Genomic DNA, 18,338 nt, shown 5'->3' on the forward strand with positions numbered 1-18,338 from the left:
GACTGCCAGCTCAGCCTGGAGCCTGTTTCAGTCTGTGACTCCCTCTCTCTCTGACCCTCCCCTGCTCACGCTATCTCTCTCTCTCTCTCTCCTAGAAAAAAAAAAACATTAAAAAGAAATATTAGCTGGAAATATAAATGCCAAAATGCGGGATTTAGACTAGTCTACAATTGTGTGAAAATAGCTATGGACTTCAAGAGGTGGCCTATCCCTAGGGAAGATCTCTCTAAGCAATTTTCCTCTTTCTGAGCTGGAGACAGGGACCTCAGGTGTGCCTGGAAGGCCTGGAGGTCCCTGTCAGCTCGACAATTCCCTGCTTTTAAATTTCACTGCTGGTTAACCAAGGTCAGTGGAGATTCATGACACTGATTCAGCCCAGAGGATCTGCTTTGTGTTTGAGATTTGGGAGCTATGCTTTCTGGCTTGGCAGCATTCGTGCAAACCATGAAGAGGTTTGCACACTTTGACCCGATAATTCTCCGGAAGTGCCTAAAAGATAGATGTGATATTGAGATTTATAACAAGAAATACATATTTGGTCCTTCTATTCCTGGCAGAGTTCCTAAATCCCTTGGAATTTCCTAAGTGATGGGAACACTAAAGATGTCTTTTGTGATGTGAATGAGGCAACTTTTGGAAAGTGCCTAAAAATGGCTCGTTGCCAGGGCAACCGACCTTGTAATATTGGGGTTGGAACTTTCAGTCCAGCCTGAACACCCACCCCCTGGGAGGGGAGAGGGTCCAGAGAGGGAATTCAGTCGCCAGTGGCCACAATTTAGTCAATCATGCTCTAGTCAGACCTCCGTAAAACCCCTAAAGGGTGGGGGTCCTGCGAGCTTCTGGACTGATGAACGCAGGGCGGTGCTGGGAGAGGCCAGAAGGCTGCGTGCCCCTTCCCACGTAGCCTGCCCACCCTATGCCCCTCTTCCATCGGGCTGTTCATCTGGAACTTTTATAGAGATAAAAGCCATGGGCCTTCATCATATCCTCTGTAATAAGCTGGTAAGGGTAAGCGGATGTTTCTCTGAGTTCTGTGAGCCACATTAGCAAATTAACCAAACCCAAGTTGTGGGTCGTGGGAACCTCTGCTCGATCTGTAACCAGTTGGTCAGAAGCATGGGTGATGACCTGGACTTGTAATTGGTTTTCCAAAGTGTGTGTGAGAGTGGTGGGGACAGTCTTGTGGGAGTGAGCCCTTCGCCTGTGGGATCTGACGCGATCTCCAGCTAGGTAGTGTCAGAATTGAGTTGACTTGTAGGACATCCAGCTGGTGTCAGAGACCTGCTTGGTGGTGGCGAAATACACTCACACACTGGAATTGGTGTCACAATCAGAATATGCCTGTGTCTTTGGGTTAAGTGAGAATGTTCATCGAAGTTTTAAGCAAAAAAAAGATTGAAAGAAATATAAAAGCCCAACTATAGGAGTTCCTGGGTGGCTCAATCATTTAAGCGTCTGACTTCAGCTCAGGTCATGGTCTCACGATTCATGAGTTGGAGCCCCGCATCGGACTGTGTGCTAACAGCACAGAGCTTGGAGTCTGCTTTGGATTCTGTGTCTCCCTCTGTCTCTGCCCTCACCCACTCGCGCTCTGTCTCTTTCTGTCTCTTCTCACAAAACTGAATAAATGTCAAAAAAAAAAAAAAAAGCCCAACTATAGTACATCAGTTAAGTGGAAAACTACTTAATCACTTAAAATGATGTTGTAGAAAAATTTTTATTGACTTGCGAAAATGGTCACAATATATTGTAAATGGAGGAGGGAACGCAGTTTACAAAATGGGATGTGTAGGGTGTAAAATAAGCTATACATAAAGACTCAAAGGCCAGGAGGCAAAATGTCGCATCTCTCGGTGATGAGCCAGCTGACGTCGTCATTTTCTTTTCATTTCTATTATTCTAAATTTTTTTATCAATGAATATGTATTATCTTCGTAACAGGAGAATTCACTTGGAAAGTGAGTCAGTCTGAGTTTTCTGTAGCCAGGAAATCCAGAACTTAAAAAGAAAAACGGAGGGCATGTAAGGAAGCAGTCAGGGCACTGCAGGCATTGAAATAAAAATAAAATAAACCGCGGCCCTTTTCCGGGTCACTGATTGTCTAGTGAGCAAAAGCATTATCACAATGTCTCCAGGTGGTCAAGGCTAGGGAGTACTTTGCAAACAGTGGAAAATTTTTTCAGAAAGATACCCAGGAGAGATAGTGAGGCATCTCAGGAATTTGAATTGAACTGATTTAGTTCATGCTTGGGGGGCAGGGGGCGGGAGGGAGGTCAGCCAACTGGAAAAGCACCTCATCTAAGCAGTACCTCGGAACCTGGTGAGTGACGAGTCATGGGACCTGGTGCAGTCCAGCCAAGGTCGGAAGTGGAGGCACAGGGTGGTGTGTTGTCTGGGGAGGAAGAGGCAGCAGAAGGCAGTAGAAGGGCAGGGGAGGATGAAGAAATGGCCGTGATGAGGCAGATTTGGGCCAGGTGACAACAGATCAGTGTTGAGCGAGGGCAGGGGCCACCTCTCCCTGTGGGGCGCCACATGGTCATCACTCCGAAACTTGCCTCAGGCCCGTCCAGAGTTTGGGACAGTCCCTGCGGGAAGGGATCACCTGGAGATTGTTCGAAATGCAGAGAGAGCCTCAGGCAGCCTCCAGACCTGCTGTCATATTCACCTTTTTACTAGATCCTTAGGAGACTCAGAAACGTGTTAAAGAATGAAGGGTACTGACTGAGGACAAGTATCCCCAGTATATGCTCCTTGGCCTCATCCCGATCACATTCATGCTTCCTTACATTCAGATCCGCGGAGACCTCCCAAGGACACGATCCTTGGTGGAATGCACCGGAATACATCCTGGACAGGGCTAGGTGAGTCGCGCCATCCCCCCCTCCCCCCCCAGGGGGCACACCCTACCCCTGCCTCAGACAACTTCTCAATTTGTTTTTACAAGGTCACAGTCCCTTATACAAAACCTTTGGGCCAGATGTGCTTTCGAATCCAGAATTTTTTCCTATTTTAGGACAATGATCTTGTATATTTACCAATATATTAAGTAACTCTCCCAGTGGGATCTGAGGCAGCACCTGGGATCAAGTGCTTTAATATTCTGCTGTTGATTATACCAAAAACAAGAAAACATGCTAAGGCCAGGTCAATTTTGGTGCCAAATTTAATGAAAAAAAAAATGTTGTCTTCGGAGTGCAGGGATTTTAGAGTTGTGGATAAGGGTATGAACTATTTTATTATCTTTTTAGAATGTATCAGATGGTTAGAAACACTGAATGGGACCACTTTTTGGTACTAGCTGACCTCAGGCTCAATAGGAACTCCAAGATCTAGCTATTCTTTCAAATATAGAGTAGTTCACACACCTCTTCTCGTTAAGTAGGTCACATCTGGCATTGCTAGTCCCAGAATCCACAGGGTTCTGTGAAGAGTGGTTGGGTTTGGGGGTGCTGGCTGGCTCAGTCGGTTTTAGCACCCAACTTCCGCTCAGGTCATGATCTTGTGGTTCGTGAGTTCAAACCCTGCATCAGGCTTGCTGCTGTTAGCACAGAGCCCACTTCGGATCTTCTGTCTCCCTTCCTTACTGCCTCTCCCCTCCCCCCTCCCCTGCTCTATTTTAAAAATGAATAAAACATTAAACAAAGAATGGGTGAAATGAAGAGTTGATCCCAGGTACCATGAATGTGACATGTCAGAGCTGCGGCTGGAACTCGAACTCGGGGCCTCCAAGTCCCAGCCCCGTGCTTCCCTTTCCCTGCTTTCCCCAGCAGACAGTGCGTATGAGCCCTTGGCCAGCCTCCTCCCCTCAGTCCCCAAGCAGAGGACAGTCTCCAGCTGAAGGCTGACGAATAACATGCCTCCCATGTGGGCCTCCCGGTATGTGTAGAAACACGGAGCTTACAGTGTGAACAGTTCTCTCTCCACCTGGGTTGTGGATGAAGCATCTCATCTTTCCAAACCCCAGACTTTCAGCCTCGTTAAGGTGCTTGGTGGTGATTGGCTCTCAGAAAGTCCTTGGTGCCAGTTGGTCCAAGCACAGGTGAGTCCTCCCACTTATTCTGAAGTCTTTCTCCAGGTAAGTCCCTACAGGAGGACAGTGCCAAAGAGTTGGCCGGAGGCTGTTTGTACAAAGAAAAGTCCAAGGGGTCCCCAGGAAAATCTCAAAGGCCTTCTGCGAATGCCAGGAGAGACGGCTCCTGAGCCAGGGCCCATTTCTGCTCTTAGGAGGCTCTGCTGATAACACCAGCAGAGGGACCCTGCCACAGGCTTTCAGAGGATCGAAATCAGAAAACCAGATGTCTCCCTCCTCTCTGGGTCTGCAGGCATCATTTCTGCCCCTCCCTGGGCCCCACAGTCTCTCACTTTTCTCTGTGACCCCTCTCAACGGTGGTACAATCTGTATCCGTGTTGTTTCCCTTCTTTTGCAAGAGTTTATTCTTTAACTCTTTCTGTGATACGTGTTCAATGCAGAAAACTGTAGAATCTCGCATGAGCGTAATAATCCTGACACTTAGGAATAAGGATAGGTGCCGGAACTGTGTGCCGAGCCTGATGACAGCTCTGTGGGTCAATGCTATTATTATGTCATTACGGAAGAAGGCACAAGGCACAGAAAAATTAAGGCAGTCGCCCAGAGTTGCCGGGCAAAGAAGTGGGAGCCTGGGGTTTGAACCAGGCGGCGTGTTGTTGGGAGTCCACACCCTTAACCACCATAACCACCACACCTTTTTATAAAGATTTTAAATGTCATTTTTAAATTAATTATTATAAAGATATGTGATGCTCGATGAACTGTTTTGTAGCCTTTCCCTCACTTCTCATCTTTCTACATCACAAAATAGTCTTTTACAACCTTTTCTTCAAAATGAAAGTAGTCTTGCTTTTGACTGTAAAAGCGATAAAGGAAATACACTCACGTGAGTATTTCCTTGTATATGCATAGGGTCCCTGCAAGAACACACAAGTTGCGGTAACACTGGTTACCGGTGGAGGGCGCCAGATGGAAGGCAGGCATGGATGAGAGGGAGTCCTTTTATCCCATAAACTTTTGACCTCATGGGGCACCTTGGTGGCTCAGTAGGTTAAGCGTCCAACTCCTGACTTTGGCTCAGGTCATGATCTCACAGTTGTGACATCAGGTCCTGCACTGAGCCCTGGGTCAGGCTGAGTGTGGAGCTGTTTAAGATTCTCCCTTCCTCTCTGCCCCACCCTTCAAAACAAACAAACAAAAAATCTGATTCATCCTCACTGCAAAAAAAATCAAACAATACAGTTAACGCATAAAGTAGAAAATAAATTCATCTTGGGGCGCCTGGGTGGCTTAGTCAGTTAAGCATCTGATTTTGGCTCTGCTCATGATCTCATGGTTCATGGGTTTGAGCCCCACATCGGTCTCTGTGCTGACAGCCCAGAGCCTGGAGCCTGTTTCAGATTCTGTGTCTCCTTCTCTCTCTGACCCTCCCCTGCTCATGCTATCTCTCTCTCTCTCTCAGAAATAAATAAAAAACATTAAAATAAGTAAGTAAGTAAATAAGTAAATAAATAAAATAAATTCATCTTTAAACTCAATACCCAGAGATAACACCAATACATTTTTACTCCATTTTTTCCAGACCTTTACCTATGAATGTACAGACACAGAGGTTTTTTTTTTTTAAATTTTTTAAAAATGTTTTATTTATTTCTAGGAGAGAGAGAGAGACAGCGTGAGCAGGGAAGGGTCAGAGAGAGGGAGTCACAGAGTCTGAAACAGGCTCCAGGCTCTGAGCTGGCAGTCAGCACAGAGCCCGACGCGGGGCTCGACCCCACAAACCGCGAGTTCATGACCTGAGCCGAAGTCGGACGCTTAACCGACTAAGCCACCCAGGCACCCCCGTACAGAGTTATTTTTACCAAGATGGGACGGTGCCGTGTGGTGCTGTTCTGTTACCTGCGTTTTTCAGTTAGGGCAGATCATGGACAGCTTTCCATGCGGCCTCATTTTTAAATGTCTGCATGGTTGTCAGTCACGTGAAGTTGGCCAGTTTCCAAAACATTATTTCCGGATGAACTGAGAGAGCTAGTGTCTGGACAAGCAGTGTGCCGGCTGCCATCAGCCCCTGTTACCCCAAACCACCAGCCCCCGTTACCCCAAACCTGGGCTCTGCACCTTGCTGTGTTCCAGACCCCAGGGAGATAACCTCTGAGAAAGGATCAGACATCCCTTCCATTTGTGACGCTTAATGGATGTCACTTATTCCATAGGTACAGACTCTTCTTCTCTGGCCCTGGCCCTCAGCCTTCAGGCCACCACCCCAGGACACTGAAAGCCATGGTGGCCAGGGCTCTGGGCGGAAGAACTGGTCTACATGGCCAAAGACCTGAGTTGCCACGTGGCCTCTGCCACACGCTGTGTGTTCTTTGCTAAGTCATTTTGCTTCTCCGCAGGACGGAGGTATGTACTCCACACGGCCTGTCTCACGGTGTTGTGTTATTGGAAGACTCAGGTGAAATTATGATTGCGAAAGTAGCATATTAAATATAGAGTATGGATTTCTTTGTATTTGAGGAAATGAGGGAGTTCCGGGTTCCAGGATGTATCACAATTCTTCATGGAGGTACTGGTTACTAGCATATGTCTGGCTTATGGAGAATCAGCAAGCTATAAACTTAGGGCATCTGAAATTATTTATGATTGCTATACTTGAATTAAAAGTTAAATATATATATATAGTGGCTTTGGAGGGGCACCTGGGAGGCTCAGTTGGTTAAGCGACCCACTCTTGATTTCGGCTCAGGTCATGATTTTACAGATTGTGAGATCGAGCCCCATGTCAGGCTCTTCGCTGACAGGGCAGGGCCTGGTTGGGAGTCTCTCTCTCGGCCCCTCCCCCACTCTGTCACTCTCAAAATAAATAAACATTTTTTTAAGTTAAAAAATATTTATAGTGGCTTAAAAAGGATGAAGTTCATTTCTCTTTTGTGTCACAGTCTCCTGGCTGGTCAGGCTGGCAGAGCAGCTCCACATTTCAGGATCATGTGGGGCTCCTCTCCTGCTCTTCCATCATCGTGTCCTTATCTGAACAGCTGAAGCTGTTCCTGGCGGTCTGCACTGCAGCGAGCAGCAAGGGCCCCGGGACGGTAATCCCAGACAAACACGTTCTTTGGAGCTAATAAGGTAGAAGTTACACACATCACTTCCACTTACAGTCCACTGACAAGAACTTATTCTCACGGCCGTGCTGGCAGGGAATGTAGGGTTTGGTGGGTAGTCTGTGCCAGGAGGTGCCCACGTCAGGAAACAGCCAGCAGACTGCTGCAATTTTCAGGATGAAGCTTTTCTTTACTCATTCTGTTTTCAAAAGGCTATGCAGAAAGAGCAAAGTTCCTTTTTCAGTGTTGAGAGATTAAAAACACCAAAGTGACCCGAGTTCTATACTTGTAATTCCTGTGTCAGAAATCAAGGCCGTTTCAGACTGAAAACACGTCTCTCGATACTAGTGTTAAAAACATTACATTTCTGCCGGGAAGTATTTCATCAATGACGGTAGACTCAGAATTCCTGGGGAACGTTCTTTAATAATCCTTGCTCAGGAAGATAGTGATATTGGGGACTTGTTTGATACTTTGATAATACCAATGATACGTACTCTATCATAATGCTTTAATAGCTGTAGCTATTTTATTTTTTAATGTTTATTTATTTTGAGAGTGGGGACAGAGAGAGAGAGGGAGGGAGAGAATCCAAAGCAGGCTCCATGTTGTCAGTGCAGAGCCCAGTGCAGGGCTTGAACTCATGAACCATGAGATCATGACCTGACCTGAGCCAAAATCAAGAGTCGGATGCTTAACCAACTGAGCCACCTAAGTGCCCTCTATTTTATTTTAGTTTTAAAGTTTTATTTATTTAAGAGATCAAGAGTTGCATGCTCTTCCACTTGAACCAGCCAAGTGCCCCAAGCTGTTGGCTATTTTTAAAAAACAGTATTTTGAATACAAATTGGGAAATAAATTACATACAGCCTAGAGTATGTGTGAAGAACAGCACTCAGATTGTAACTTTTCCAGATCATTTTTAAACTTTCAGTAAAAATAGGGGCGCCTGGGTGACTCAGTTGGTTACGTGTCCAACTTAGGCTCAGGTCATGATCTCACTATTCCTGGGCTCAAGCCCCATGTGAGGTTCTGTGTTGATAGTTCAGAGCCTGGAACCTGCTTCGGATTCTGTGTTTCCCCGTCTCTCCTCCTCCCCTGCTCATGCTCTGTGTGTCTGTCTCTCTCAAATAAACATTAAAAAAATTAAACTTTAAGTAAAAATAAAGATCATCTTGTAAGTTTCATCTGCCAAAAAAAGCTGTTAATAATCATGACTCACTTTTCCTGAAATAAATATATATATATTTTAAGATTTTTCATGATTTTTTGTTAAAGTTTATCTATCTATCTATCTATCTATCTATCTATCTATCATCAATCTATCTATCTAGAGAGTGGGGGAGGGGCAGAGAGAGTGAGAGAGAGAGAGAGAATCCCAAGCTTTGTCAGTGCAGAGCCTGATGAGGGGCTCCAATTCATGAACCATGAGATCGTGACCTGAGCCAAAACCAAGAGTCAGATGCTTAACTAATTGAGCCACCAAGGCACCCATAAAGATCTTTTTTAAAATATTTTTTAAAAATTTATTTTTGAGAGAGTGCAAGCAGGGGAGGGGTAGAGTGAGAGGGGAGGAGAGGATCAGAAGCAAGCTCTGTGCTGAGGGCAGTGAGCCCAATGTGGGGCTTGAACTTACAACCTTGAGATCAAGGTTTGCACGCTCTACCAACTGAGATAGGCGGTCCTCAGAAATAAATATATTTAGCTTATATAATATACAAATTCCCTTAAATTTTAAGTATATAATTGGTCAGATTCTAAGGGATTATATGCCTTTCTGGAAAAAAAGGTCAACTGTCTTTGGAAAAATCTTTCACATGATTTTACAGGGCAGCCTCTAAGATGAAGTATTCAGTGAATGTCCAGTGAACAAATTAATGCATTGCAGCAGCGTGCAGTAGCTGAGAGTGTCTGATTAGGGCATGTAGGACTAAAAATCCAAACATTTTCATTTATTAATCTGCTTTCCACTTAAAATGCACAGGTAAGAATTTTTACATCAAGCAAATGCATAGAGTTCAGGGAAACAATTTTTTTGCTAATAGAACCCTGCTAATTCATCAGAGGCCTACAGTTTTCTCACCTTTACATTCCCTCTGTTCCCTTTTCCCGGGAACCCCTCCCAACCCACCGCGTCAGACCTTCTGACTTGCTGTCTGCCTTCTTTCCCGAAGAACGGGTTAGCTGGCGCATGAGCAGGTCAGGGTGTGTTAGCACTGTCCCCGAGGCACCTGTGTACTGTCTCTGGGCACCTGGCCAGGAGGGTCTCCTCGGAGCCGAAAGGGACTGGTCAAGAATTTCTAAAATGAACTTTGTGGCATCACGCAATGCCAAAGGAATGGGAGGGAAGGAAAGTAGTCTGGCTTCGAGTTGGGCAGACCCCGGTTCGGATCTCAGTTCTTCCTCCTCGTTAGTACAGTGGTGAGCATCCCTGCTGCCAGAGCTTAGTTCTTCCCCTTCCTCCTGTTCCTCAGTTCCTTCCCCTGCCTCTGTGCGTAACCTGGGGCGAAGGACTGGATGTTCCTGGGCCTCAGCTTCCTCATCTGCGACACGGGAATAACAAGACTTGTAGTGAGAATAAACGTATCCAGCCGGCCACGGGTGGTCAGTGAAGTAGCTTCCTCTCCCGCTAGCCCTTAGTCCTTCCGCACCTCAAAGAGCCGTAACTTAAGGAGTCAAAGGGAAGCCAAAAAAGGACTAAAGGCTTAGAAATAAGATGTAAGGAGAATGGGTGAGGAAATGGTAAATGTGTTGTGAGGAAAGGAGAGTGTTTAGTCCAGACAGAGAGCGATAATTAAGGTTATCCTTACCTTGCTTGGCATTTAATACAGTTTTGTCCAGTCCTCAGAACAGCGCTGTGAGGAACGTGTTATTATTAGCTGCACCTTATTGGTGAGGAAGCTGCGATTTTACAACACCCAAGCTCACCCAGCTAAAGGGAGAAGTGGAGATTCAAACTCAGGACTGACACTGGGCGCTAGCTTAAGATCGTCGCACGGGGAAGCCTGCCCCAAAGAGGACCAGGAGGGAGACAAGGAAGATGGCTGTCATCTCCTGGTAGCAGGGACAGGCAGGGACCCGAAAGGACAAACGCAAAGTCTCTCTTTGGCTGGGACTCCTCAGAAAGGGAATCCCCAGGCCTCTGTTGCCTTATGTGTGGACTCACCTAAAGGCAGGAGGGACTCTATCCTCCTTGAAGGAAATGGGCTTGTGAGCACCGGGCTGGGGACTGATGTCTCAGGGGCCGCCCAGGCTGACCTGAGCACAGTGCCCGTTCTCACTGAGGGGCACTCCGTAGCTGGCACACAGTTGAGTCCATCCCTCAGTTTTCTCTATGTTCTGTTGTTATTGTAGATTCCCCTTAGCCTCACGCTGGCCATCCCCAAGAGTTTATATAAAACTAACTAAAAATATTAAAATATACAAATGAAATTATTTGTAGCCTTAATCTCAGAACTTCTCCATTTTCTTTCTTCTTTTTTAATGTTTATTTATTTTTGAGAGAGACAGAGTGCGAGTGGGGAAGGGGCAGACCGAGAGAGGGAGACACAGATCCAAGGCAGGCTCCAGGTTCTGATGTGTCAGCACAGAGCCCAAGGTGGGGCTTGAACTCATGGACTGTGGGATCACGACCTGAGCCGAAGTCGGACACCCAACCCACTGAGCCACTCAGGAGCCCCAGACCTCTCCATTTGCTTACGCACAGTACAGGTTTGACAACCAGGATTCTGGGCAAGGCCCGTTGGCTGTGGCCTTTGCAAGCCATCTGGGGTCTAATCTTCATGCCGCCTCAGCACTGGTCTGAGACCCACCTCTCACTCTGCGGCTCCTGTAAGGAGAAGCCAAGACTTCTTTCTTGCCTTAATTTTGATGCTTCACCTTGCTGAGGAGCAGTGACTGGAGCTTAATTTCATGTCTACGACCCGTTTCCGCTACGGAACGGCGCTGTGCTCTCCTGTCTGGACCACCTCGAGGCCGCCAGAATGGTTTCCCTCCCCCCTGCATCTTCTTTCGTGGAGACATGGGACAGGCCAGTTCCACAGACTCAACCCTGGGCTCTGACCCACAGAGGCCTATCTCATCCGTGCAGGGCATCATCTAGAGCCACAAACTTGGTTTTGGAAGAGCAGTCCCAAAAGGTCACTGAAAACTGCATTTGGATTTCACTTTGATGGAGAACTTTATGTTTAGTTCATGTTTCTAAACTGCGCCTGGACTTCAACTGACTTCTAACCCTGCTCTGCCCTCTGGGTGAAACAAAGCAGAGAACCCTGTGACTGGAGTGCCGCCCCCCCCCCCCCCCCCCCCCCCCCCGCCCACAGGATCACTGGGGAGAACAAAGCCACACTGAGAAAGGACAGGCCATGGTTTGATATTGTCCGGTGAACGTCTCTTGGCCTCAGAAAGCCGCCACTTCCCGCAGTGCCAGCCCCTGGCCGTAGTCTGCCCTGAGCAGGTGAATTCCTCGGCTGAAACTCGCACATAGCAAGGAGACAGTGTCGCCAACAGCCAGGGAAGTCAAAGGGCCCGATCCATCCAGGGACAAGGTGAACAAGCAGGCTGTGGGGGAGAGGGAACCAGCAGCTTAGGCCAAGAGCACGGTGTCACGGAACGCGAGGTCTCTGCGACAAGCCCATGTAAATAAAGCACGTGCTACCTCCATGTAACCCAGACAGGGGTAGCACCCCGCTTCAGAGGACCGTGTGCCGGCGGGGAAGTCACACCGGGGTCAGCCGCACGGCCTCGACCACAGAGGAGGGCGCGTGGATCAAACAAGATGTGGATCACTTAGAAGCACGTTCACACAGCGGGGCCCTCGCCTGCAAGGACGTGGTAACGCGCTGCCTTCAGTCACCACCTGCCCAGAGAGCAAGGCAGGGGCCAGGGCAGGGGAGGACACACAAGGGTACTCGCCCCCAGCTGCTGGCCTCGGGGTCTTGCTTCCTTCAGGACAGAGGACATTGGGGCCCCAAGGGTAGTCTGAGGGCCTCCAGCCGACCCAGGCTCCCCCATGCCCGTCTCGGAGGCCATGGGGGCACCTGGTGGGCAGGGCGGCACTTTCAGCCCTTGTTCTCCCTGGTCCCAGGGTTATGAACGCTGGGCCTGAGAGAGCTGCTCTCCCCGCCTGCTACACTGCTGCACTGGGCAGTGGGGGTGGGGGGGCAGCGCCGGGGGGCACAGCTGGGCCGCCCTCCCTTTAGAAGTTCGGCTGTATGCCACTAGACATGATGTCACAGCTTTTCTCTGAGGGTGCTCCCCTACCTTCCCCTGCCGGGAGCTAACTTTCTGGAAGTTTACTGGGGGAGGGATTTGTTGTGAGGTTTGCTAGGTTAACACTGCTCCCTGTGTCTGACAGAACCCCGTGTCCGGGACGAAACAGCATGGGGGCACCTGGAGGGCTCAGTCGGTTTAATGTCTGGCTCTTGATTTTGGCTCAGGTCATGATCTTACTGTTTGGGAGATTGAGCCCCGCAACAGGCTCTGGGCTGACAGCACAAAGCCTGCCTGGGATTCTCTCCCTCCCTCACTCTCTGCCCCTCCCCCACTTGTGTGCACTCGCTTGCATGTGCTCTCTCTGCCTCTCTGAAAAATAAGTGAACTTCAAAAAAAGAAAGTAGTATGGGGGCAGCGGGGTGCTAGCGAGGCAGCTTTCTGGAAGGAAAGAACCCACCACCACGACTCATAGCACTTGCCAGTCTGTAGTAAATCTTCCGAACACCCAGCGATCAGCCAGCAGGAGGGGCCCTGGCACCCCACTTCAGCGTGTTCCCTGAAACACCTTTCTGGTGCTATGAGGCGTCATGGCCTTGCTGCGACCTCAGACCGCAGCTGCAGCCTCAGAACGGAGCAGTCTTTCTGGGACTGTCTCTACTCTCCCTCAGCCCCACTGAGAGCTGAGGCTCTCATTTTAGTCCTTGGAAACAGAATTTTAAAGTGGCAGTTCATGTTCTCTTTCCCAGACATTTGGAGCATCACATGTTACAACCTGATGCAGAACTTGAGGTAGAAAGAACACTAAGAGCCAAATATATTTGATCTCTCGGGAACAAGTCTGCACAATACGGTCCCGGGGCTCATGTGGTGATGGCTTCCAGCCAGAGGTTGAACAGAATCCTGGTCATCTCGTAACCACTGGGGGCCTGGACAGTGGTAGGACACGAGTGGCTTTGTATTTGCTGAGCAACAGAGAGAGTTTCGGGGAAGCTTTTAGGACCCCACGAAGCTTTGAGAAACACCACCAGCAGGCTCCTTACCTCCAGTATCTTGGTTCCAGACCTTCACTTTGCAGTCATGTGATGAGGTAGCAATTGTAGGCATCAAGGCTAAAGCTCTTGGTAGAAAGACACAGGATGCGACAGTCTGGAAATGCCCCTTATATTCACATATTCTGTTCCGCGTCTGCCGTAGGTCCCAGAGCTGCAGAGTAACGACACAGGCCGGCTGGCACACGCATACCTCTCCAGCTCCACACCTGCTTCGTTCCCTCACTGCCATCCTCCCAGCTTCTCATGAGCCACCGACTCCCTCCACTGACCTGCTCACACGGCCACCCCCGATCCACACCCGGCCCACCCACACAACAATCATCTATCCATCTAGCGATTATCTTAAACATCAACCATCTCCAACAACCCTGGGTAAGGATGTGCCGGGAAAGTTGTCACTGTCCTCATTGAGGTCATGGTTAGGGAAGTGAAAGCTCCAAGTCCTACAGCATGATGGGATAGTATGGGGTCGCCTACTGTCTTTTTTAAAGGTTTTAATTTATTTATGGAATCTCTACGCCCCATGTGGGGCTCGAACTCACGACCCTGAGATCAAGAATCACACGCTCTCCCGACAGAGCCAGCTAGGCGCCCTTGGGTTGCCTACTTTCTGGACGGCTCAAGAGCTGCCTTCTATCAGCATCACGGCCTCTGTGGGTCCTGTGGAGACGGCAGAGTCAGGAGCAACTTCTCGAAAGCACACACAGGCGCAGACCTTCTGACTTATCGCCTGCGTGCTGACCCTCGATATATGAAGACGAGACCCCACAACAAAGGAGGGCCTGCCAATCCCACTCTCGCTGAAACAGTCAGACTGGCTAGAGAACAACATTCAGGAAGGAGAGCCAACTGAACCGTGGGCAAAAGGGCATGAAATCCGGACTCAACGGAACTGAGGACAATAACTTTCTAAGAGGAGAGTGATCTGAATTGTGTCTGAAGAACAATGAAACCACAGGACACCATGTCAGTTGCAGAAGCTGGAAATGCTTAGCTTGGTGAAGAGATGCTACACTAACAGCTTGGGGTTCGATGCCTCCCCCTACCCCTTACTAAGGGTGTGGTCATGGGGTGCCTGGCTGGCTCAGTCTGTAGAGGTGTGGTCTTAGGCAACAGATTTCAACTTGCCATGCCTCCGTTTCCTCATCTGTAAAACTGGGATTATTGTAGCATTTAACCCTTTAACTCACAAGGTTGTTTTAAGGATTAAATGAGATAATGTGTGTAATGTGCTCAGGCCAGTGCCTGGCATGTAATGTCTGATAAAATGGGGGCTGTAATGGTTCTATTTGGACTAGATGCCCCTTTTAACCTATATTCTACAATTAGGAATCCCATGTACTTTGAAGGAGCCACGGCAATCTAACCCAAAATTCACTGTAAGGAAAGGTAAATGGGTGCAGGATGGGGTGGGCCCTCAACCAACGCTGGAGCTCCAAGCTTCCTGAAGAGCCTGCGGCCCCTTTACTGTGACCACGAGCACAATGGAAATACACTTGGCTCTTCAGACAGCCCCTCTCCTTTCTAAGGCCTGCTGGGCACGGGGCATTAGCCAGCGGGTTCTCAATGTTTAGCACCTCCCTATCTTGCCTCTCCGCCCATCCCTCTGCTACCACTTTGGAGAGCCCAAGACTAAAGGAGGTTTCTTGAGAGACACATCTGGGATGTAAAGGCTCACAGTATGCACCCGGAATAGGCCTGAGCCGTAGTGGAGCTCCCCTGTGTAGCCAGTATAGACGTGAAGTCAGAGTAAGTAATTTGCTCATCAGCACCAGCCACCAGGACGCCCCCAGTCTCTTACCGTGGCTTCGCAGCCTTCCCCTCCAAAGCCACTGCTGCAGGAGATGCATTTCTGTCCGTCCTCACTGACCTCGCAGTAGGTCTGAATATGCTGCTTTGTGGGAAATACATGCGCTACCCGCAGCCCCCGGCTGTCCCACAGTCTGCAAGGAATTACAGCTGGAGATGAGTCTGTGGTAGAAGAGGCTGAAATACCCTTTACCATAAATCTTGGCTCTTGGCTGCTTCGGGCAGTCAGATGGCATGTCATGATTTACCTAAAAACAGGAGTATGAACCAGACCAAGCCTGGAGGCTCCAAAGCTGCCAGGAAATAACCAGTTTGAAAGACATCTGAGCTCTTTCTATTTTGAGGCCCAGTTAATAGGAATTTAGCCCAAGCATCTTAATTATACAAGTTAATTTGTTAATCTGGCCCTTTGGGATAATGCTTTCAATGGAGAAGAGGATATTTCTGTGCCTGTGGTTTAAAAAAAATTTTTTTTAAAGACACTTATTATGATCCAGAAGACCAGTCACGATTCTAGAATCAGATACAACACATTTACAGGTCTTGGCCTCCCTGGGCCATGGGGAGTGTTTTATTCCACCTCTCGTCTCATTTTACCTCATTCCTGCGATTTTCTGAGTAGAATGAATCTCTTCTGAGATCCAAAGTTTCTAGTCATGCTTTCTACTCAAGAATGGTTTACTTCATTTGACTCCCCTCATGGGGATTCCGATCCCATTTCCCCAGACGAGGCCACACTCGGGGGCCAGGTGATTGAGGACATCGGGAGCTGTGCAGGGGCGGCAAGTGAAGCCAGGCAGCTTGAAGCAGGCGACCAACTTAACATGAGCTTAACCTAAGGATGTCCTGAGCTTCTCCGGAATACGGTCACACAGGGGGTGAGGGCGGGTTCAGACAGAATCGGCTGCTTCAGAACCATCCAGGACACGGGCTTTTTCCTGGTCTGAACTCTTGGCATCCAACCTGTACCCAGATGGTTCAGGGGGCCCCGTCAGAGAGACCCCAGCCCCAGCGCAGGGCAGAAGCAGAAGGGCGGAAGGCTCTGGGAAGGCACAGCGATGAGGAGGAGCGGAGGGGGAAGGGAGTCACGTAGCCACGGAACCACAAACCTTCACCAGAAACACTTTCACGGCTGCTCGGGAAGCCAACCTGATGGTTTTATCTTCAGAAGTCTGTAGTATATATGGTTCCCGGGGGACCCAGCACAGGTGAGTGACCTGGAGAAAGCAAAATTTCCAAAACTTCTCCATACCAAAGCATTCTTCTACTGTCACCCCTGTAAACTGTGCTTGGGGTGCCTGGGTGACTCAGTCCGTTGAGCATCTAACTTTGGCTCAGGTCACGAGTTCGTGAGTTCAAGCCCCGCATCAGGCTCACTGCCGTCAGTACCAAGGCTGTCGGCGCAGAGCCCACTTCAGAGCCTCTGTCTCCCTCTTTCTGTCCCTCCCCTATTTGTGCTCTTTCACTCTCTCAAAAATAAACATTTAAAAAAAAAACCAGCAACTGTGCTAACTAGCATCTCTGCACCACTTCTCACAGATGCTGACGATACATTGGACCTGGAGGGGTTCTGTGTTGTGCAGACACTCACCGGGCGTGCTCTACTGGTGAACCCTGGGTGAGCGGGAGCAATGGTGGCAGTGGGGCCAGTTGTGAGCACCCAAATGCACGCGAGTGCCACCCAAATGCACGCAGGCACCCAGACACGCGGTAGAGAGTTGCTGGCGAGCGGCCGCTAAGGAGAGTGGCCCCCTTGCTATGGTGGGACCATGAAACCCTAGTCTGAGGCCTCACGGGGTTCAGGAAGAGTGTTCTTTCTCTCCATCCCTGTAGCCCCTGCTGGACAGGCATGAAACAGTTTTCAAAACAACCCAAGGTGACAGGATTTTCTTCCAGCAACCTCCACAAATATGGAAGGCATAGGGCGAGCATACCTTGTCAAGGACAGTTGCCTTCAAAGTTGGAAAAGGTGCCCAGGACTGATATTTGATGTCCACTACAGGAACATCTACCGTGTCAGGTCACAGGATTCTCCCCGGCTTATAAATGAGGACATACTATAATTTCCTTGGGGTAACACAGCTAAAAAGTGACGGATGTTGGGGCTCCTAGCTGGTTCAGTCGGTAAACATGTGATTCTTGGTCTTGGGGTTGTGAGTTCAAGCCCCGTGTCAGATGTAGAGATTACTTAAAAAAAAATAAAGGTGATGGATTCATGATGTGAACCCACATATGACTGACCTCAAAGACTGTGGACTTTACATACCAGTCTGCTGCCAGAAAACACTGGTCTTCATAAACACGGCAAATTATACACAAAGCAAAGGGACATGCTTATTTCTCTGCACAGTGATACGTGTGCAGAACACACAACAAGCATAAGCGGGGAGATTCTGGAGGGCAGGGACTGTGTCCTGGGCCACTAACCCTGCTCCCAGCACAGAAGATGAGGAGTAAGTATATTTTGAGGGAGTAAACGAGGACATGACTTAAAACTCTGACACGAACTAACAGAAGATCTGAAAGATCATCCAATCTGACAACGCCAAGAGGCCGGGTGCGAGGTGAGCGGTAACGAGGACCCATGCCTCTACTGCTGGCTGTGGGTCTTCTGACCCTTCCCCCAGGTTCTCTGCCTCACCCCTGCTCCCTTCTGCTGTCCTGCTCTGTGCCAAGTTTGAGTTCCTACCAGGTTCCTGGAGACGGAAGCTCTCTCCGCACACTGTCCGGTGCCAACGTCCCACAGAAGCAGGGTGTTGTCCCGAGAGCCAGTGCACAGCTGCGAAGAGTCTGGGAAACACGGGAAAGCTGGGTCGGTGAGAGGGGCCTGGCATGGGGCTTTCTGGAAAGCACATCAGCGCTGGGAAGAGATCGGTTGCACCTCACCTGGACTCACAGCCAATCCAGTGACCACCATGGCGTGGCCAGAGAACTGCTGCCTTGGTTGGGAGGGGCCGTGCAAGTCCCACATCATGACCGTCCTGTCACGAGAGGCGCTGAAGAACTGGCTTGATCTGCACACACAGGCTATCTGCTCAAGAGAAAAACTGTTCCAGGTGCCACTGTGCTTGGACTTCAAAATGGGAAACAGGGCGGGACGCCTGGGTGGCTCACTCAGTTAGACTCCCGCTC

At 49.1% G+C, this 18,338-nt stretch overlaps 1 protein-coding gene across 4 annotated transcripts in view; it reads right to left on the minus strand.

Moving 5' to 3' along the window:
• Positions 1-11,487: 11,487 nt before the first annotated feature.
• Positions 11,488-18,338, minus strand: part of WDR31 (WD repeat domain 31) — a 32,195-nt gene continuing 25,344 nt past the window's right edge. For all 4 annotated transcript variants that reach the window (XM_039240575.1, XM_039240567.1, XM_039240563.1 and 1 more), the window contains 6 exons: positions 18,093-18,237; positions 17,896-17,996; positions 16,356-16,423; positions 15,199-15,340; positions 13,386-13,548; positions 11,488-11,691 (listed from right to left, as the gene is read on the minus strand). In XM_039240575.1, coding sequence (XP_039096506.1) covers positions 11,531-11,691; positions 13,386-13,548; positions 15,199-15,340; positions 16,356-16,423; positions 17,896-17,996; positions 18,093-18,237 — 780 coding nt within the window. In that variant the 3' untranslated portion in view covers positions 11,488-11,530. The remainder of the gene's footprint in view (positions 11,692-13,385; positions 13,549-15,198; positions 15,341-16,355; positions 16,424-17,895; positions 17,997-18,092; positions 18,238-18,338) is intronic.

The sequence above is a fragment of the Hyaena hyaena genome, unplaced genomic scaffold, assembly GCF_003009895.1.
Source record: "Hyaena hyaena isolate Hyena2069 unplaced genomic scaffold, ASM300989v1 scaffold_6, whole genome shotgun sequence".
Classification (NCBI taxonomy): Eukaryota; Metazoa; Chordata; class Mammalia; order Carnivora; family Hyaenidae; genus Hyaena; species Hyaena hyaena.